We start from the raw sequence: 22409 nt of genomic DNA on the forward strand, positions 1-22409 counted from the left end.
TGTGGCAATGTAAATCAGTTCTTAACAATAACGGCTTCTAATCCTGTTTTCAGTTTTATGAAGCTTGAATTAGAGGAATGAACGCCGTCACCTCTGAGGGGGGTGTTCTGGGTGCGTGGTGCCGCTGGGCTGGCAGCCTCTGGCCACGAGCTGGCCACCGCACCCGCCTGTCATCGCCCGCTCGCCGCCGCCAGCCGCGCTGGGATTCAAATGATGTTCCTTGCTTGCAAAAATATAAACCGAGCAACTAAAGGTAGCTTCTTAAACGTAATTTCAGCACTGTTACAAGTGCTTGTTCTTAAATGAGATGGGAGTAACAGAGTAAATTTCGTGAAGCAGACTGATAACGAAATTTTCACATTATCAGGAAAAACTGGGCTAGATTAGCTGCACATAACCACCCTTGTTAGACTTTGAAGTGGCATGAGAGGGAGAGGAGCAATTTCACCTGGCTGTCTGTAAAGAATCTATTTCAACAAACAAAAAAAGCATTATTTCAACAAGAAATGTAAAACACATTCCGCGCACCGGAGGAAAGAGGCAGCCTGCAGACCTTCCCGGGAGACGCGATCTCTGAGTTAACTCTTGCGCTTGGTGGCACCCAACAAAATCACCTGCTCTGCTTAATTAGGAGGGACAATTGCTTTCAAAGTCAGTTATTTTTAGGGAGACTGTTACAGATGCTGATTGAAAAATGCCTATAGAAGTTGATGCATGAATAGCTAGTATGTATAGCTTGTTGAAATGTCACCTGTCTGGGTAGTGAATAATATCATGTTTCTTATTTCATTTATCAATGGTAAAGCAGTAATACTGTCCAGCGTAAGTTAAACGCCTTCTGCTGTGATGAGGGAATAGAAGCTTTGCCTTCTCTTTTCTGTGCTGTGCTCTGGCTCAGCTGTTCTCTCTGCTGCTGCAGATCTCAACAGCCAGTCTGAACTGAGGGATGCTTTCCAGGCATGAATCCCTTTAAGCAAACGTTTAGCTCTTTAATTTACCAACTGTTTAGTCATCAAGCTCCTAAATAAGCATGGTGGGTCGGCCCAGTAGTCCTGTTTAGTCAGTCTGGCTGCAGGTGGAGTGCAGGAGACAGACCATGCTGAATTAACTTGCTAAGGGGCTGTGCTCTGGAGTTGTAGAGAATAATTCTCAAGTAAGGATGTGGTCATTTTTCATATGTACAACTTAAAAAACTTTGTGATTAAACATGAACATAAGCTTTTGTTCTGCTTACAATTTTCTGTAACTCATGACAATAGAACTGCTAATGTAAAATGTGTTTTGAAGACATTCTGTTATACCTTAGTCTCAATTATGTAGAAAAATATTGGAAAATGTAGGAAAGCATACATAGATTCAGTGGGTTATGAAGACTGAAAAATTACACTTTGATTGTAACACCAAATACTAACTCCACCCTGGCTGCCTGGTAGCCCAGCTTCAACAGGAGTTGAGAGCATCTGCTGCTCCTCGTTCCTTTACCTGCTGTCCGACTGCTCTTCTGGACCGGGAGAGGCAGACCTCCAGGTGGAGGAGGAAGAACACGGAGCACAGGGGTTTTATTTCAGTTGTTCCATAAATTCTTTAACTACCAAGATACTATTAACTACTAAGACACTATACGGTCGGAGGATATTGTTGCCGCATTCCTGTGCCTAATGTTTTTGGTGGTGAAGTTGCGGCAGCTCCCTGCTCGGAAAGGGGGAGTGCTCAGTATCTGAGCTGCTCTGATACCTCGAGTGACCCTTTGGCTGCCTCTTACCGGCTTTGGTGTTCAAGCTTGATCACCACAAGCAAGTGTTGTATTTGGAGTCTGATTCATAGCTAGTGCTCTTGGGCGTTTCACTAAGAAAATCAAGTTTGTGGCAATTCACAGCCGGAGAATTAAAATGAGACTGGACAGTGTGAAATAGGCGCTTTATAAATGTGTTATGCATTCAGGCCTTCTGTTTAATTTTCATGGGTTTTGGTAATGACATTTAAAAAAAACCCTGAAAAACCAGAGTTTTATTGGGTTTACATGGCCTGCAATTACGTATGACCTTTCATTTGGTATAACAGTTTTTAGTTCCGTTATATTTCTAAACATTGACTATTAAGCCAAAGAACTTTTCTGAAGTAAATCCATTGTAAATTCTGAGGCTAGCATTCATATTGATTTATCTTTTGTAAACACTGTATAAATGCAGCACTTGAAAATTCAGAACATATTTTCCAAGGCCAAGCTGGAGAGACTGCTGTGTGGTGTATAATGATGTTGTTGTGCATGTATTTAATGCTAACAGCCCACCTGTTCAGGATAGTAAATGAAATGATGAATAGCCCTAGTGAGCTTTTCCCTAGCATGTGGTCTGCACCATCAGCACAGATATTTTTGTGACTGAAGAGGATTCTGTGTAGTGAGAAGTTTAAACAGCTGAATCTCCTAATTACAGCTTCTATGTAAAGTCCAATTTTTACAGTGAAATAATCTGCATGTTTTAATATTGTTGCTTCAAAAAAGTTGTTTGCTGCTGTGATTGCTAGTGGATGGCGCTGATGTGATGCTGAGTCTTAGTAGCAGGAGGTGGGAGGCAAACCTAAAACTTCATTGTCTTCATCTTTACAAAGAGCATTTTGGAGTAACTTGTGATGTTAACTCTCCGGTCAAGGACTGGACTGAGTTGGAGAGGCAGTAGGATGGAGTAGAGTTTGTAGTAGGGCTATCAGCTAGATCTGAGGTGGACATGAAGTAGCTTTTTCTCTCTCTAAACATAACACTTTTACTGTGAAAAGGTACTGTGATTCTCTGCACCATATATAGTGGCTAGACTATGTGGTTTAGGTTTTCACTAGGGTTCTTTGCTGTTAGCAAACTAATTTTGCGAAATTCCCTCTTTAAAGAGGTGTTAAAAGGTTTCAACAATTTTTGACCTTGGATGAATAGGACTGTCCTATTTGGCTTATTCCACATGTTGGTTGCTGCTGTATCCGTTCATGTAAATAATTATTTTCAGAGATATTTTTAATAAGTCTTTTCAGGTAGGTTGTTCATGCATCAAGTTGGACTTCACTCTTTTCACTTCCACAGCTTAAGTGTGAACAGGGTTCTTCAAGTCTGCATGTGTCCTGACCTATCTACTAATTTGGGCTTTGTCTCTAGAATTATGTCTTGTAAGTCTGTGTAACTTATTGCAGAATCTGAGAAGGTAATGCCAAAGGGATTAGATGCTGTGAATGAAGTTGCTCATGTCTTTTTTTTTTTTTTCTCTTTTTCTTTTTAGGACTTAAATACTATCTATTCTTTCCTTCATGGACTGGACATTCTCTCACATTTCAGAGAACATCAGCTAAGGTAAAGTACCATGGAGCTAGTTCGTGTTGCTTAGCACAGCTGGTATCTATGACTGTATTTTTGTGGAGATGAGCAAAGCTTTTGTCTGCCCGCACTTTGCGGTGGCAGAGCCTTAGCCAAGTCCATTGCTGAGCTAAGTCATTGCAGTAACGTGGCATGGAATCTAAACTAATTAGCTTTGCAAAGAACGAAGGCAGAGCTTACTCCCATTTGTCTACAAAGGACTGTGTAGACAGTGTCCTGTGTTATCTCTAGATTACAAAAGGTTTTTAATGCTTCAGACATTCGGATGATCTCAGAATACATAAAATGGAAGGCCAACAAAGCACAAAAAGTGCGTTGGAAGTATTTTAGTTCCTTCAGTTCTGTTGCTATGGGTAATTCCAATGTGTGGGAGTGATTTAAACACTTGGAGAACATGCTGTATATTATCTATTTGGATAATGAAGAACACTGTAATAATTTGAATTTTATGGTTAAGCACATCCTTTGTTTAGAACAAAAAAATAGTTGAATTTGAGGTCTTAGAGCCTTAAAGCAATTCTACTGAAATGTTGTGATTAATGGCTTATGATCTTTGGGGATTAAAATTGAAATTAAACTTCTCCTCCTCTCTCAGAATAATGTCATCAAGTGCCCGCTATGAGAGGTACAAGGGCAATCAAGTTCTCTTTTGGTAAGTACATATCGCTTGTTGGAGTTCTTCAGTAGATGTGTGAACAAAGCCGCTGCTTTGCATGCTGTAATACATTGCTTGCTTTTTCAACAGTTGTAAATAAAGACTTGACAACGTTTCAGCTTGGCCAGACTGGTTAAAAGCTTTGACAGGAGGTGGTTGTAACAGTAGTACGGTGCTGACATTTAAGAGGTGCCCACGAATTATCAGCATGGCACCCGTGGACAGCAGCAGTGTGTCTGTGCACACGCAAGATCAATTAAAAAGCAGGTCGTGTCACCTCCGTGGTTCGTGGGAGCCGTGGTGACGACTCAGTAGGTGGCACTCTTCCCCTGGAGCTGGCACTGACTGCACTGTCAGGAACCCAGCTCCTTTCTAGGAGTATCCGCTATCGGAGCAGTGATGGAGCTCAAACACTATTAAATTGCTGGAATTAGTATTGTGGCTTGGAGTTCTTTTTAGGTTCCTGCTGGGAGGCAAACCCACTTCTTTCCCCCTCATATTGTAGTATTCCTTATGGTGTATTTTTGCTGTCATAGCTAATCCTAGCTTTCTGTATAAGGCGCATCTTCCAGTACACCTGAGCCTAACTGAGATGCCACCTACTAGTTCTCATGGTGGGTATGTGTGACACGGACCTGTTCAGTACCAGGTCTCTGTGTGTGTGGGGCTCCGTGCTGGAAGAGGGAGGGGATGTTAGGCTGTAGCTGGGAAGTGTCGGTGCAGCGCTCTAGGAAGAGGCAAAATCTACTGCAGTAAAACATGGTAACTTCTGTGCAGACCTGCGGGCTGTAGGTCGAAATGGTTGGCAGATCCCCTCTCCGTCCCTTTGGGGCCCGGTGGCACAACGGGGGACAATGCTGCATGTGCGTGCGATGCACGTGCAGAGGTGGAGGAATGTGAAGCAGGAGTCAAATGGATGAGTCTCCTATTTTATCCGTAGCACTTGACAGGTCCATGTAATGTTACTGTCTGTGTTGAAATGCTAATCAACTTCAGCGCAGAATAAAAACATTCCTGGATTTGCAGTTTTATGTACACTTTCATTGGAACGAAATGTTTTTACTGAAAACTAATAACTTAAAAATTTACTTTATTAAAATGCAATTGACTTGAATTTCAAATTGTAAGATCTAAGAAACATTCTGGATGTAGACATTTTTAAAAGTTCATTCTTGTAGTGTTCTTAGGTTTCCTGCCACATACCAGATTGGTAGGGTGGTAGATCATCATTTTACTACAGTAACATTTTGGATAATATATTTTTGATTTGCTGTAAGAAGGAAGTAGATACCAATGTTTTCTTTTCTTACAGCTCAGAAACTATTGCAAGATGCTGGTATATACTGCTTTCTGGATCTGTGCTCATGAAGGATTCCATGTTTTTACCACCTTGCAGGTATGTAAAGTAGTTATTATTATTTAAGGTAAGTGAAGATTTTTTTTTCTTCAAATAAATGCTTTCTTACATCTTGATATTACTGTAAATTTTCCACAATTTTAAAATATTTTTTTTGTTATTTTGTTTTTCTAAAGTTTGATAGCGGAAGAAACGTTCTGCTAATTCATTTAAATTCCCTTTCACTTTTCCTGCGTGTTGAAATGCCTGTGTGAAGTACTGCAATTCATGGTTTTAAAATTTTGTTTGGCTTTTTAAGTTTATGAGACTGTGTAGTTAGCTTGTTAACTTGGGGGCTCTTTGAATAATTCCTGTTGTGTAACTGTTTTGTATGGAGATCCCTGTCTCAAAAAACATGAGTGTAGATCACACAGCTTCTGCCGTTTGGTTGGAGGCTGTATTTAATGGCATATACGATTTTTGAGAAGCAAGAGAATAGAGGCCAGCAGCATCAGTTACAGAGAGCGTATGACAGGAGTCTGACTGCATCTCATAGTTGAAGCACAGTGAACGTTGTGACATGCTTTCACTGAAGCATGCTATTTGACTTGAGCTGGACCTTGCTGCACTGTAATACTCTGCTTGACCTTGTACATCACTCAGAAATTTTCCTTCGCTGTATCTTGAAGCTACATGTTACTTAACTTGTATTCAGGCTGTACTTCTAGGCTAGGCAGGAGTGGTTTAAAAAAAAAAGAAATAAAAATTTGACTTGCCTTGGTACCCAGTTTGGATAGTTTTTGGTGAGATTAACAAATGAGCTGTTGCCTCTTATCAAATGAAATAAAGGCTGTTCCCCTGCGTGGTGGGTCTGTGTGGACTCCATCGCCCGTGGGCAGTGGGGCACTGGCTCACTCCCTTTGTGCTCGCCAGTGTGGTCTCCTCTCCCGCTCCTGCGGTGCGCTGTCGCTGCTGGCCTGGAGTAGGACTGCTTCCCTTCTAGCCGTAACACGGCACAGTGAGATTAATAAAGAGTAGATACCCACTTGACGTAAATGTCTTTCCTTTTCCTGTAGAGACCTCATCGCTCTCTACAGTTACCTGAAAGGAGGTTGCAGAGGTGGGTGTTGGTCTCTTCTCCCAAGTGACAAGTGACAGGACAAGAGGAAATGGCCTCAAGTTGCGCCAGGGGAGGTTTAGACTCGATATTAGGAAAAATGTCTTTCCTGAGAGAGTGGTGAGACACTGGAATAAACTGCCCAGGGAAGTGGCGGAGTCCCCATCCCTGGAGGTGTTCAAGGAATGTGTGGACGAGGCATTGTGGGACATGGTTTAGTGGGCATGGTGGGGTTGGGGTGATGGCTGGACTTGATGGTCTTACAGGTCTTTTCCAACCTTAGTGATTCTGTAATTCTGCACAAATGCACCTATACTGAGGTGTCTATGAAACTCAGATTAATCGGCCAGGCTTTACTCAACATAAGTTGATAGACTCAAAAATGTCAACTCCAGCTCAAATACATTTCTATATACTTGAATTTTGTGGTAAGTACTAATAAAAACATGTAGGACTGAATTTTTCAACTCTGTTCTTGGTTAGATGTAGGCTGGTGTTAAACTCTTAATGCTCCTTGAGTGCTTGAAGTTGAACAGTGCCAGAAGTGAGGTCAGGCAGGTTGATATTTGCATAAAACTAGATAAAATTGTTTTGCTAAACTTGAAGAATAAGTCACTTACGTGCCTCATTATGGGTTTTTTGTGCTCTTTTTTTTTAAAGACAAAAACAGATCTGTTGTTGCTAGTTTACAAAATTACAGCTAGTTTTATTATGGATACTGGGGAAAAAATAGCTGCCAGATGGCAAAAGGGTCGCAGAGTTCTGTTAGATGACAGTGCTGGCAGGTTACGGTATACGTGGTGTGGTTTCTGGGGTGTATTGTCCCCTTACGTAGTGAGGTCACGTGAAAAGGAAGAGAATGCACTCCTCTGCTGGACAGCCAGGTTGTTCCCTCTCCGCGTCTTCGCTACAGTGGGGGGAAGAAATGAAAAACTCCAATGTCAGAGGAGCTGTGATGTGCTAAAGGTCTGAAGGAGAAACACACACGTGTACAACTAGATGAACTAAAATTATTGTTAATTAGTTAAGGAGTGCAAAAGGATGTTGAAAATCTTTGACCCTTTTTGTTTCCCGCAATGCTTTTGGCTCTGGGGCCACCTGTGAACTCCTCTTCCCCCTTGCTTCCCACGCACATGGGTGGGGAAGGAGAATCGCTGCTTGGACACGGGAACAGGGGAAGGAAGAGCACCGTTTGCTTTCCGTTTCGTTCAAATTAAAGACATGTGTTGTCCAACCTCAATTTATAATTCAAAGTGCAATGCTTGATTTTTTTTTTTCTTTCTTTTAATTTACTTTTTTTTTAAGTGCCCTGTAACAGCGGGATAAACTGCAGTTACTTTTCCTGGTCTGAAAACGTCATATAACGTTTTTAGTTGAGGGAGCTGCACAGTCACCAATCATTTACAGATTATTTTCATATGCAACAGTGCCTTGGATAATTTAGTAGTATTCTTTCATAATTGTAATTAGCACCATTTTAATTGCATTTAAAGTAACATTTAATGTTATGCATTATTCCTTGTCCCCAACCAAGTTCCTGATTACATGAGTCATTCTGAAAGGAGGCTTAAATACACGTCTGTAAGGAAACGCAACATTGCCTTCATTCTCATTGCCTCAGGTATTACAGAGCTATTCTTTTTGATAGGAAACAAAAATATGTTGTTTGTTTCTGGGTTTTTACTTTTGCTTAAGCTGTAACAGTGGAAATGACCCACAGTATACCATTAGGTGTAAATCATCTTTGAAGTACAGGGTTTTCTTTATTTTTGAAACCTTTCTATTCAATGTTGATAAGACAGTAAAGATAATTACCTGAATTGATTGCTGTTGGTGGGGTTTTTTTGTTTGTTAGGGTGTGGGTGGGTTTTTTTGGTGTTTGTTTTTTTTTTTTTTTTAGCAAAACCACTTGCTGCAGTTTGGTGTTGCTCTGTGCTTTGATTTTTGGAAAATAATGCCTGACAACCTTTGGCAATATTATTTACTGTAATAGGAGAAAATGGTATAGTTTAAAAGAGGATATGAAGGACATTTGTCCGTGCAAAGAACTCATCTTTGTCCAATGAAGAACTTGATTCCGTGCTCTCTATATGCCTAATGAGCATATGATCCTATACCTATGATATTAGTGAAACAAACTTTATTGAAGGGTATGTTGTTTGAGATACTGATTTATCTGTGGTTTTTTTTAATTTCCGTAACAGTAAAATGGTGCGCAAGTGTAGGGAATTAAAAGAAAACCACGCTTGAAGTGTTCTGAGATTGCTGAAGGGAATGGAGACATCCTTCCAGCCAGTTAGGTTTTTGGTAGGCTTACTGCTGCTCAAGACACCGGCATCAGATAAAGCCTAGCTGTTTGATTCATTGAATATGGCATAAATGTGTCAACACACAAGCAGAGGTGAGTGAGGTTAGAGGCAGGTGTCATCTGCGCAAAAGTGATGCGGGAGACTGACGATGGCTTTGAGATGTCCCGGGGGAAAATGGATGAGGACTGAAATAGAATCCTTAATGTGAGGAAGGTGATAACTACCAGGGGTGAGAATTTAGGGTTTAATCTGGAGACCTCCTAGTGCTTTGAAAAGGTTGAGAGCCAGGTTTGAATAACTGTCATTCTGGAAGAACTGGGTAGACAGAGGCATTTTGTAAAAGAGATAGTAGTTAGCAAGTGGACTCTAGTTTTGAAACTCAATCCTTGTGTGTACTTTGTAACACCCCCCCACTCCCCAGTTACCCCTTTGTAATGTTGACATGGTAATTTCAATTTTATATTTGTCCTCTGGAGCGTTTGACAAACACTTCATATTTAAAGAACTTCTGTACATTGTAGGGTTGTTTTGGCGGGAATGCTGGAACAATTCTTTATAGAACGTGAGAAGCAGGATATCGGTGTTCTTCAGTTAGAGGAAGCTGGTTTCCTGGGCAATAGGGGCTTTTAAGGCCCCCTTCTCTTGTAAAGTTGTTGGATTTTAATCTGTTGTATTTGGCAATCATTCTTCAAAATTGGGGATTGTATTATAAACTAACTGCCTAGTAACTTTTGTTTAATTATATGAAAAACTGCTGTTACAGCTGATTGTTAGTGAGATACTTTCAGTCTCCATAAATAAGACTGGAAGGTGGTGACGATTTACTGACTGTTTCCTGGTACCTCCTCACAACACTTGTCCTTTTTCTGTCATCTGCCCCGTGATTACCTTGACAGATAGGCTTTAGTAGACAACTGTAAACTTAATCTGGTTAAGAATTTGGTTAAGCTCTGCTCCTTTTGCATGCCTTGTTTGGTCCACTACCTACCATTCGGTAGTTTCAGAGTCAACAGAGCTTCAGGGAAACCTTAATTTTCTGTTGCAGATCTTTTTGAAATAAAATGTCGTGTAGATTCAAACCTGAAAGAGGCGTAGCCCCACAGAAGCATAAGAAGGTGGGCAGTCACTGCTTTATTGACTCCCTATAACTATTCAAATGAGTAATGGTGTAAGCTGTGGCTCACTGTGCTTGAGAAGGGCTTTTTGTTCAACTTGGATGAATTTGTATGCAGGCTGTAATTCAGAAATTGGCTTAAAAACTGGAGGAATAAAACTTGCATCCAGGTACGATAAATCTAGTCAATATTCTGACACTGATGATCATGATGAGAAAAGCCCTGTAAGATTAAGGGAAGAAGCAGATCAATCAGTAATACCGGGTACAAAGATGGCATAACCTTGATTACCCTATTGCCTGGAGAATGGATTTGTCAATAGGTTTGGCATAGTAGGGAAAGAATTTGCATCTAACATGAAAGTGACGGCTGGAACAAAAGAACAGGATTGACGTATTTTGTGGAAGGAAAATCATGTCAGCAAGTTAAAGAGTTTTTGTGTTAACCTTGCTTGTTAATCAAGATAATTCATGTGAACAGGATATTTGAAGGAGATTACTCACAGCAAGATTAGCCATAGGAAATATATCAAGGGTCTGGAGGAACTTTTGAAGCCAATTATGTGGATGACAGCCTCCTACGGCTGTGAGAATTGAACCTCGAAGGGAAAAATACAAAGTCTTGAAACATTCAAGATGTAGTCTTACTAAAAACAAACACTTCTCTTTTCTGAGCCCTTTCAAGAAATTCACGAACAACCCTTCCAAAATGTCACAAGTGGAGAAAATTGGAATCATTGCCTTGTTCAGGTAGCACATTTCTTGGTTAAAAACACTTACTTTATGCAAAATGGACTCATGGTTGTATTGTGGTATCTTTTCAAGAGAGTTGTAGATGCGTCAAAGACTCAGTAAGCCATTTCTCTTTCTCTTCTTGGGTAAAAGGAGAAGACACAAATGCTTGGATCAAGAAAATTGTCATAATGAAAGAGGAACTCCTGTTTTGCATTATGAACAGCAGCTTGGATTGAAATTATTTTAGATTGTTTTGTATTAAGTTAATATTTGTGAATAACAATATTTTAATACATTTGAAACTTACTGTTAATAGTGTTTCAGTCTATTCTATGTGAAGTACCAGAAGCACAAAGAATTCTGTACTTTTACAGGACTGTCAATGTTGGTAAATAAGAATGCAGGATTAAAGACTTGCAATTTCCACAACGTAAATTTCTTGTATTTTAGAAATCTTCAGATTTTAACGTATGTAACTTTGTTTTCAAATATATTTATCTCAAATGTATCATCTAAAACCAGATCAATTTTACTTCTAAAACCTGTGGTGCTGTTTCCTGCAAACTCTCGTGAATTTGTGCCATTCACTGAAAAAGTAAACGAGAGGCTCAGAGCTGCATTCCCAGCTTCTGCCAGTAAAAGGTATACTGGCATTTTTCTCCCACTGCTCCTCCCTTCCAGATTTAACTTCATTGAATACCGCTTTCTGCTTAGAGTGTACCTGCTGTATCCAAGCTCTGTCCCAGTGCTCCTTAGCCTCTGCTCTTCCTCCTCTTGCTCGTCTCCATCCCAGTCTCTGCCGTTTGAGTCCCGATGGCTGCAGCGTGGAATATTGCTTTTTCTCCATCAGCTGCCAAGGTCTAGATACATACGTGTGCCAGCCCACTGCTGGCATACAGTAAATATCATTTTTGATGAACTTGCAGTCGCCAGTAAGGTTCTGAATTGTGATGCTGGTTGAAACAATTGTAATTTAAATCTCTTACTGTTTGTGTGACTGAAAATTGCAGAGGTCTCTGGACAATACTCCGTGGATGTGTGTTTGCTTCAGACTTCAAAGCTCTTCGCAACTAACTATTGTAGACTTTTTCTGCTTTCAAGACGACAGCTTTAGGCTTACATCCCTGTGCTTATCAAGACCAGATAGATTTTTTTTTTTTTTTTTATACTCACCGCTGGATAAGAAGCAGTGGTTATTCAGTGCATCTGTGGCTCTAGATGAGGTGCTGTTTTCCCTGGGCATTTCTGTAAGTGGTGGCTGTAACTTCTAGCATTGCCTGACAGCCAGTAAGTAAACTAACACTGTGATACAACTTGGGAATGCTACCAATAAATGTATTTTGTAAAACTAATTAATTCAGATATGGTTGTTCATGTCAATTCTTCTGGCAGTGCTAGTGCTGTGATGAAAATACTCTGAGGAATAAGGGAATGTGTGTGAGATGAGGCAAGGCACTGGTGAGAGGCCGCGTGCCCTGGTCTCCCGATGTGCAGTTCCTCGTACTGGAGCTGCTGCTGTTGGGTAAGGGCTGGGAAGGTGTTCCGAACTAAGAGCACTTGGTGCATCTTTTTTGACATGGAACAATCTTCTAAGAAAGCTGAAAGAGTATGTAATGAAGAAAGACTGTATCCAGACCTGTCAGAACTAAATGACCAAATAATCTTGTCCACAGTTCCCCCACCCCCAGTAATTTCCTTTTCTTCTGTTGGTAGTGTCTTACAATGGCTGCCCTACAGAGGTTTTAGAGTGCAAGGGATGCTGATCGCACCACAGAAACAGGTTTTTTTTTATTGGCTAAACTAAAAAAGTCCAAGAGATGTGAAATTGGAAGCAAAGGGTAATATGCGGTTGGTTTATTTGTATCTAAAATATAATTTTATTAAGACTATCTAGGCCTGGAATAGCTGCACAGCTTCACAGAAAGTGGTAAGGTACAGGCTGCCTCAAAGCATCATCGTGTTCAGAGTATAAAGTAATTAGTATAGACATCTTGAGCTTGTAGCCTGCAAATTGTGTAGCACGTTATGCAGCCTCCAAAGTAATTCCCAATTAAAACTTTCAGCAAGCTTAAGAGATAAACCTGCTAGATGTTGTTATTGAGGGCTAATGCAAAAATGGTTTTTGATGACTGAGCATTAATTGAAATTGGTATTTTGCGTTCAGCCGTGTATCTTGTGGTTTCAGGTTTCCTTTAAACCATTTTCTGATGCAGTTAAGTGTTCTAATATTTTTGTAATTAAGTTACTCTGAAATGCTCAGGACTTGCACAGCATATAGTGTCATGAAACCCTGCCACCTGCATTTGCTGAAACTTTTGGTTGCGCTCATGTAACTTTTTTTCCCCATGTCCTTACTCTGTTTTGCAAATAGAGTGCATTTGGGGCTGCTCGGCAGTTTGCAATGCTGTGGGAAATGCTGCAAGCTGCTGCAAGGGCTCCTGAGGGTACCCTGCTGACTGTCACCGTGTGCTCCAGAAAGGGAGCCGAGAGACTCCCCAGCAGCCCGGTTTTTCAGATGATGGTCGATCTGGGAAAAATCTAGAGAAATTAAGACCTCCGTGCAGATGCCCAGAAAAACAAGTTATTCCCGTGAGGATTTTGGTGTCGATTACACTCATCTGCCACGACTGCAATGTAAGAAGGGTGGATTCTGCCTTCTCTATCCGCAGTCAGCGCGGCTGCGTTACTGCCGATTCTGCGGCTATGCAGGTTTTCCCCACTTCGTTACTTCCCAGCCAATGACAAGGAATTTAAGTGTAAAAATACATTTTTAGAGTATTTGGATAGGGGTTTAATAATACTAATGGCTGTTGCAAGCCATTCATAATATACTTGTACAGTACATTCAGTGCCAACTGAAGGGATTTTATCTTGGATTGGAGCAGCAGCTACATTGCAGTGGATGTCCGGGGTGTTTGCTGGAACAGCTGTTTTACACAAGAGGCACTCTTTGACGAGAGGAAAAATGAAATGCTTTTCAGATGAAGGGTAAGTCCTGGCTTGTGGGGAAAAAAACCAAAAACCCACATTTTCATCTGTTAAAAAACCCCACCAAACAAACAGCAGCTCCATTTCTTAAGCAACTTGTCTCTTCCAGGCAAGTTGTGCACTTCCAATGCAAAACCATTTTGCATGCAGAAATCCAGGCAGCTTACTGGATGTGTGGCGTCACGGGGTTCTCTTTGCGGTGGCAAAAAGTACAATTTGTCTTCATCTCTGTGTTCCTAAACGCAGCCTGACAGGCAGAGAGGCAGTTTGAGAGACAAGTATATTCATAAGAGTAAAGTATCTGCAAAAAATTGCAAGCCTTTTGTTTGTTACCCTGAGAAACTGGTATATCAGTATCCCAGCCCAGTCCTACATGTCATACAGTACTGAGCATTACTGCAGATAGCTTTATCGACAATCACCGGTAACTGTGCACGTTACTGGTACCAACTCGTACAGCTGGGGTAATTTTATGATTTTGTAGTTCCTGGAAAATACAGAACAAATCTTAAAGTGCCTGACATCTCATCATGTAAGGCTTTGATGCGTGAAATATCTGAAAATATTGTTTCAGGAGGTAGTAGACTATTGTAAATGTGAAGATGCCTGCTAATTAGTGTTCCAACAAATAATAAGGCATTCAGTCTCAGGCTCCATCTGTTTGTAGGCTGAAAGCTCTTCAGGACAGGCTGTGTTTTTACCTTTAAAGTATGTACTGTATTTTGATTATCGCATAATGAGAAACCATCAGTAGTGAATAACTTCAGCATATTGATATCAAGAAATTCTCAAGGTAAATGTGATTGCCATTCCTTAAATTTGTGAGTCTTGACATTCCAGTTGTATTTCAGCACCAAACACTCAGGTCGCTTAACAGCTAGATATTAAGAATTTTTAAACATTTGTGTTCAGAAAGTTTTAAGTGTTTGTAGACATCCCATTTTTATTTGTTTAACCTGGAGAAGAGGAGGCTGTGGGGAGACCTTATCGCTCTCTACAACTGCCTGAAAGGGGGTTGTGGTGAGGTGGGTGTTGGTCTCTTCTCCCAAGTGACAAGCGACAGGACAAGAGGAAATGGCCTCAAGTTGCGCCAGGGGAGGTTCAGGCTGGGTATGAGGAAAAATGTCTTTCCTGAGAGAGTGGTGAAGCACTGGCAGAGGCTGCCCAGGGAGGTGGTGGAGTCACCATCCCTGGAGGTATTTAAAAGCTGTGTGGATGAGGTGCTGAGGGACATGGTTTAGTGGTGGACTTGAAGGGTTGGGCTAACGGTTGGACTTGATGATCTTAAAGGTTTTTTCCAACCTAAATGATTCTATGATTCTAATTAAAGAACTACTTTGTTATCTTCAAAATATATTTGGGTCTTTTGTAGGTAGTTTGCCTTGTAAAAGCAAGGTTTGTTATTACAGCTCCAGTGCCTTAAAGAAGTTTTAAAGCCTTTCCTTCTTGTATATTGTTAGGTTGTGTTAAAATGCCAGTATTTTGGGGAGTGGGCATGAGTTTGAAAACTGGAGTATTCTCAGATATCAAAGGCTCTCTCCAGTGAACCTGTGTCAGTAATGTCGAGCATATGCTTGGATGTTTAAGATGTGCTTGGATGTTTAAGAATTTGGAGTTTGGCTCAGCAGTCATGGAGGTTTTTCTCTGTATTAGCAAATCGTGCAGTGGAAAAGGGATGGATGAACCGAGTGAAACAGCTGATACTGAGAACCGTGTTATTTGCAGTTCTGGGTTTTTTTGTTTCGGTAGCTCTAGTCTGATCCCATGGCCTGAGCACCCATTAGTGGTTGGTATATGATATCATGCCAGTTTAACTTACATTCCTTTCTCACATGATGCAATTGCTTAGGCATTTTTAATTATGAATGGCAATGAATCAGGAGGAAAACAAGGTTTCTTGCAAATGAGGCATCCATAAATCAAGGGTAAACAAAGCTGCCTTTGGTATGTGGAAGACATTTTTTTCCCATGACAGTGCTGCAAGCCAGTAAGTGAGTGTCTGAAAATTAATGATGTAGATGTAATAGATGAGAATTAAGTGACAGGAGCGTACAATAAAATTATAAATAAAACCAGTGTAATGTAGTTTATAGTACTGAATTTTCTGGGCTTCCAACAGTGGGAAGCTATAGAATAATGATGTTAAATTTAAGACCCTGTTAAAATATGTGTGATTAAATATGCAGATCAAGAAAAATTTTAATTGTTGAGCCATTTAAAAGTTCAATGGTTATACCTATGGTAGTATGTCCTTTGACATAGTTTTTACTCTGTAAGTAGAGCTTAATTTACATTAGTTTTATTTTTTCTCACACTTTCAGTATTTGTATTAGTTTAAATTCTTAATTGGATTATTTTTCCCACTCTCTGCTTGAACGCACTAAAGCACACGTAACATGCTGTACCTTAATGAGGCTTTCCCACTTCCCTATCTTGCCACATATGACATCAAGAGGACTTAGCGTTTAGGGATGCGTTTACGGTTGGAGAAGCTTCTGTGATGGTTTGTAAGCAGAGGTGCTGATGCCCGGCTGAAATGGGCTTGTTGGATCGGACCTCCCCACTTCACTGGCCCCGTGAAGTGACTTCCATGGTTGCGGTCTCGCGGGAGCGTGGTGGTCTGAAGTGCTGAGTTGGGTAACCAGTAAGACCAAGGAATGACGGCTCCTGCAAGCAACACCATGTGTTCTTGGCACCACAGCAAAGGGTAGATTAGTCCCAAAAGAAAAGATTGCCCTATCTCTTCCAGAATAAACGTACTTTTCAGAGCTCTCTTCTTTGACAAGCAGCATGCTTTAGGTTTGGGTGGGTGTTTAATGGCCGACCTAAAACTTCTCAAAGTAATTTGCTGTCACAGAAGTGTTCCTTCTGCTTTGGCAGAATGCTCCATGCGAAAGCTTGCTCTTGTCTTTCCAAACAGGATTTTGTCTCCTCCGTTTCCAAAGCTTTGTTCAACTTAACCTTTTCCATTTCCAAATGCCCTCTTATGTTTTGCTACTGAAATCAATTAATCTCTTAAGCATTTTCATACCTTTGTAAGTACTGTACTGTTAATTTTTAAAATGTAAATATTTATTAACTAGAAGATAGCAGGTTTAATACTAGACATGAGTAGGTGACTCCAAAACCTAATGATTCTGTTCTTTTACTGTCACAATGCTTGTTATTAATTAATTTACTGTTTGAAATTATTTCTTAAAAAAAGAGAAGCGAGTAACTGCTGATCACCTAAAATTCTCACAAAGACTTTAACTCTGTCTTTCCCTTGGATGCGCACGCACTCATCTTCTGGCTATTTTTAATTTTTCCCAGTGTATTTGCCTGAACTAATTAAGACTCTTAATTCTGTGACAACAAACCAATAAAGCAAATAGTTGAGCTTTAATGTTGATTAATTTAGTTTAAAAAAATAAATTGTGAGAAATGTCGTACATTACCACCTTCTATCAGTTGGACAAATACGTGTGCATCTTTGCTTACGTGTTTGCTAATGATATTTTCTTTTTGCCTGTTACTAAAGTTCGTGGATGTTACTACTGAAGAGTCTTCCCTGGTGAATGGTTTCACAGCTGAGTTTCTGTTTATTCTAAACATTTCATTGTGTAATTTTACAAGACAATTAGGAATGAACACTGTTCTGAAGCCTTGATTAAATTGTCAGATTAGTGAAATACATTGGTCACCAAACCTCTTACATGATAAAGAAGTGACACATTTGTATTCTGGAGAAAAATATGGGATGAGTCATTAAGAAGGTTAAAATCTGCATCAAAAGAAGCGTGACTAGCAGGTCGAGGTAGGTGATTCTCCCCCTCTACTCTGTTCTCATGAGATCCCACCTGGAGTACTGTGTCCAGCTCTGGAGCCCCCAACATCAGAAGGACATGGACCTGTTGGAGTGAGTCCAGAGGAGGGCCATGAAGATGATCAGAGGGGTACAGCACCTCTCCATTGAGGACAGGCTGAGAGAGTTGGGGTTGTTCAGCCTGGAGAAGAGAAGGCTCTGGGGAGACCTTATAGCAGCCTTCCAGTACCTGAAGGGGCCTACAAGAAAGCTGGAGAGGGACTTTTTGCAAGGGCCTGTAGTGATAGGACAAGGGGTAATGGCTTTAAGCTGAAAGAGGGTAGATTTAAGTTAAATATTAGGAAGAGATTCTTCACCATGAGGGTGGTGAGGCACTGGAACAGGTTGCCCGGAGAAGCTGTGGATGCCCCATCCCTGGAAGGGTTCAAGGCCAGGTTGGACGGGTCTTTGAGCAACCTGGTCTAGTGGAAGGTGTCCCTGCCCATGGCAGGGGGGTTGGAACTAGATGATCTTAAGGTCCCTTCCAACCCAAGCCATTCTATGATGAAAATCCATGTTTCTAAAACATGGGTATGTTTAATTAAGTAGAATGTTTTAAAAATCCCAGTTTTTAACATGGTGGTTATGGCTGGGGAAAAACCTCTTTTTGAAGGAGCTCTGTTGTGGTATAATCAATAAAACATCCCATGATGCGCACCAGGAAATAATTAAACTTGACCTACTGACTTGTAAATATGAGTAGTTTATTCTTTAGGAGTAGAAGGGTGGGTTTTGTCTTTGGAACATAATCCTTTTCTGAGTGTTCAGTTGATGTAAAGTGCTTCATGGACCAGAAATGATAGTGCCAAGAGCTTGACCCTTGTTACAGGCGGTGTTCTTTTTCCTAGTGTTATTGTTTACTGCCATTACTTAATTAGCAAATGTTGCAACGTAAGCAGAGGGGAGCTTGACAGTAGCTGTATTTCATAGATGTGTTTATGTAAAACAAACCAAAAAGAAAACAACCCTCCCTCAACCTCAGTTGTTGTTACACAGTAAAAATACTGTGCTTGAACAACCTTCAGCAGAAAATTGTAGCTTTTTCCTAACTACCGGGCATATAGCAATAGTAGTAATCTGTTGCGGTAAAACTGATAATGATTGTTTCTGTTTTAAAAAGCTGCAAAAACTGAATCTTCCAGTTGCATGTAATTCCTTTAGAATTTAGTCATTCATTTAGAAATCTATTGTCTTTAGTTTTCTGTTGTGTGGGATAGAATTAGATCTGTATAACTTTATTGTGCAATTGCAAATGATACCTTAGCAAAGTTGGTTTCACTTTGATTTTTGGTTTGTGGAGAAATCATGACATGGAATTTCAGTTTGCCTTGAAGTTAGAGCTTATGTTGAGCTTACATGAAAACGACATTTCTGTAATGTCTAAAGTAAATTAACTTTGTTGTAATAATCGGAGTAGTTTGGCCATTCTTTTTGATATATTGCAAATACACAAGACTGTCACGCCTGGATCACACGCTGTGTGGAAAAAGCATGAAAGAAGGCAGGAAAATTTTAGCTATGAGTTGCTTGCTATAGATGTGTGAAAATGCCAGTTTTGTGTGTGAAACTTGTGCTTCTCTGGCCTGCTATAGCATGGGGTGAGAAAATGTCAGTTGTCGTTTATGACTCCATGGCAATCATGTAATTTAAAGATATTTTTTTTTTCTTTTCCCTGGTAGAACATTAGCAAAATCAAAACTGTTAATTGTAATGCTTATCCTAACCTATTACACTGATAATTTCTTTGATGGAATAATCTGAAGCTTCGCTTGAAGAACTTCACAGTTTAGTTGCTTAAGTTCCTTTCCTGAAAATGCAGGTGTCCTGCAAAAGTTGTTGTCTGCTCCCCTAATACATAGTTCATAAGCACGAGTCTTCTAAATGTTTTCTGCAAAGTGGTCCTGTTTCAGTGGCTATCTGCTGTAGAGATGACTGTGTATGTAACTCAAATGTTTTGTGTGGCTGAAGTTTCAGATGTACTTTCCTAAAAGTAACCTTAGTGAAAACAGATGGAGCTGACCCACTTTCTTAGGATTTGTCTCCTCACTTGTCTTAGCCTCCTTTTAATTCACACATTAATCTCTGCTTTGAGTTAACTGATTCTTCAGTTATTTCACCTGCTGATACGTGTTGAAACGTGATTGCTGTTGGCAGTCTGAGTTTGTAACACAGCAGCTGCAACTACTGAACTGCTAATCCAGCCAGGATGCTGTTAATCAAGTAGGTTTTTTTCTAATTTGACATCTGTGTGGGATCGCTTTCACTTGAGCTGGGTTGAGTGGGGTAGGTCGAGCATACCTAACTCAAGCTAACAGGTCTGTAGTGAAGACAAACTTACTTAATATGTGAAGCCAGATACTTTCAATTCTAGGTGCTACTACATTCACAAATTGATTTAGGAGGTTATTGGTCTGTAACACCCCCCACACCCCCCTAGCAGTATCTAGCTCAGCTCTTTTTTTGCTGGTAGTTCCAGCACCCTCAGATCTGCTCGCGGGGTACCTTCTCCAGAGTCGATTCCCCTAAAGTCACCTCTGTTCTTAGGTGTCCTGAAGGTCATCACCTTCTAGAGTCGATCAGCTGAAGCACATCGGATTGCTTTTAGCCTCTTTCCTTAGTCGCTGTGTTATGCTGCCCACCACATTTTGTTGCATTTGTGTTTTTTCATATTTCTTAAACAGAACCCGTCAGGATGATATGCTCCTTGGGATGGCCCGAGAAGCAACATAAAGGCAGAGGTCACAAGTTAAGGCTCAGTTTTAGAGAAGAGGTTCTCTGTCCTCCTGTTTGCTCAGAGGACAAAGGGGCGACGTGGAGTTGAGGGAACTCTCATTAAAAATGCTGCGTGCAAAGTACTACTTCGGAGTTTTTGGAATTTATGTATATTTGTTTTTACAAAGCCTGTTTAATGCTTAATTAACACTTACTAATGTTCTCTTGTCAACACTGAAATGCATTGTGAGTGGTTTTGAGTATCTGCAAGTAATAATGATTTTACAAAAGAACATTCTTTAGGCTTTACATAGGCTATGACGAGAGGTGCTGAGTAAATTAAAAAAATTACAATGGTACTATCTGGTTAGAATTTTTCACACAATAGCTTTCATCAATTTTTTTTGTCCTTTTTTGTTTTTAAGGATATTGTAGCATGTACTATTGCCAATTTATTTTTATTACTGAAAAGGTAAAATAGGCTGTTCATCTCATTCTTTTTTTGTTTGCTTTTTTCCATCCCACTCTAGTTTTGGCAAGCAGTCTGGAGGAAAACGAGGATGCGAATGTATCATATTGGAGCCTTCAGAAATGATTGTGGTAAGACAGATTTTTCAAATGTATTTAAATCTATTGCTGGTTTCAGCAAATTCTTTCTGTTTTATAGCGGAAAGCTTATTGTAAAGTATTCTATAAAATTGCAGCAAAATTGCCTTGATTTCAATTATACCTATGGCTGCTATCGTAACAGCAATAGCTATGTAAATTTAATCTAGATGGCTAGATGATGATGATGATTAGGTCATTCTTTCTAAAATTATGCTTACTTGAGTTTCAAAAGCCTACCAGTTCTGGCTGAGTTGAGCATTCCTGAGTCAGGCAACGATAGACTGCTGTCTTGAATATTGTATTTCCATCCCCACCCCCCCATTTCATGGCTTTTCACCAGCCATGCCAGGCGTGCTGGGTCTGGTAGGAAGGGCCCTCTTACTCCTGGCCTTTGCAGGAGGAGAAGGAACATAACACTGCTTAGCCCAGCTTGAAGGATAAGGCTTTCAGCTTAGTTGTCATCGGCCTTTTCCATGTCCAACTTTCCTTCTGCTTCTTCGGAATACTTATATTGCCAAGTTCATGTGTACTTCTAGATTGTAACTCAGTCCTTCCCAGGTTGATACACACATACTGTCAGCAGCTGGAATATTAGGATTGCTTTTCCGTAGTGCAGACTGATGTTGTACCCTAGTAGTGCGGCTGGGGACTCAGGAAGATTTCTTTCAACTTTGATCTTACGAGATGCTGCTAGTGGAACTGGAACCTAAGCGTTTATTGTTCTGAGAGGCCTCGTGTCTGTTAACAGGCTTAGATCTCCACACTGCGATTGATTTAGCTTCCTTATATCTAGAAATGGTAGCATTAAAACTAGTATTTGACGATGTCTCTTACTCATTGAGTACGCGAATACTCAGTTTCTATGAGAAATTGGCTTCTCACAGTACACTAACAGCTGTGGACGCCACAGATGTCCTGTACTGAGTACGCTTGCTGTCCTTTGTGCTGTTCTTTCTGTGCAGGGGCAGTCTGATTCTGCTCATGGGCTTTGATAGCATCAGCAATACGCTCTTTGCAGCAGATGTTTTAAGCTACAATCTGCCATGTCAGGAAGTAAGTGCAGGTGAGAGTGCAAGGAGCCTGTCTGAGTCCTCTGGAGTGAAATAGTTCACTTGTGTATTCCTGATTATCCAGTCTCTTCTCAAAGCTGGAGTTTTGGGGGAGAGATTTATGCCTTGAGGGATGCCACAGGACTGTCTGGGTGATGATATGTGCAGCCGTGTCACGTGAATGCCCCAGGCACTCTGATTTGCCACGGCTGCTTCGCATTTTTGCCTGTTAGCTGCTGCTGCCCAGGATTTGGCGTGCTGAGTACACCTATGTCCGCTGCCTGGAGTGCGCTGAGCCTTGCACCTCAACACTCCTGGCGTCAACAAACACCCGCTTCTCCGATCATGTATAGACCTTTTGTATCTCTGTAATCCTTCACGTTGATGTAACAGAGAGAAGAATTTGGTCTGTTTGGACAAATTTCACTAACAAACCAGTTATACAACTCTTAGCTTCTATAACTGGTGCTGCAGACATTACCAGCCATGGTGTGCTGCTTCCTACAAAAGCCTAATAGCCGGGGATGCAGCCGCCGTCACAGCGGGAGCAGTCTGAAGCGCGCACGGGAAGCGTGCGGCTTTC

General features: G+C 40.7%; 1 protein-coding gene across 1 annotated transcript in view; it reads left to right on the forward strand.

The window, feature by feature from the left end:
* Positions 1 to 22409, forward strand: part of RAPGEF6 (Rap guanine nucleotide exchange factor 6) — a 106306-nt gene that overhangs the window by 23918 nt on the left and 59979 nt on the right. Inside the window, exons 2-5 of the mRNA XM_059825276.1 lie at positions 3264 to 3334; positions 3954 to 4010; positions 5326 to 5409; positions 20699 to 20768. Of these exons, the coding sequence (XP_059681259.1) occupies positions 3264 to 3334; positions 3954 to 4010; positions 5326 to 5409; positions 20699 to 20768 (282 nt within the window). The remainder of the gene's footprint in view (positions 1 to 3263; positions 3335 to 3953; positions 4011 to 5325; positions 5410 to 20698; positions 20769 to 22409) is intronic.

Source organism: Gavia stellata, chromosome 16 (genome assembly GCF_030936135.1).
Source record: "Gavia stellata isolate bGavSte3 chromosome 16, bGavSte3.hap2, whole genome shotgun sequence".
NCBI classification, from domain to species: domain Eukaryota; kingdom Metazoa; phylum Chordata; class Aves; order Gaviiformes; family Gaviidae; genus Gavia; species Gavia stellata.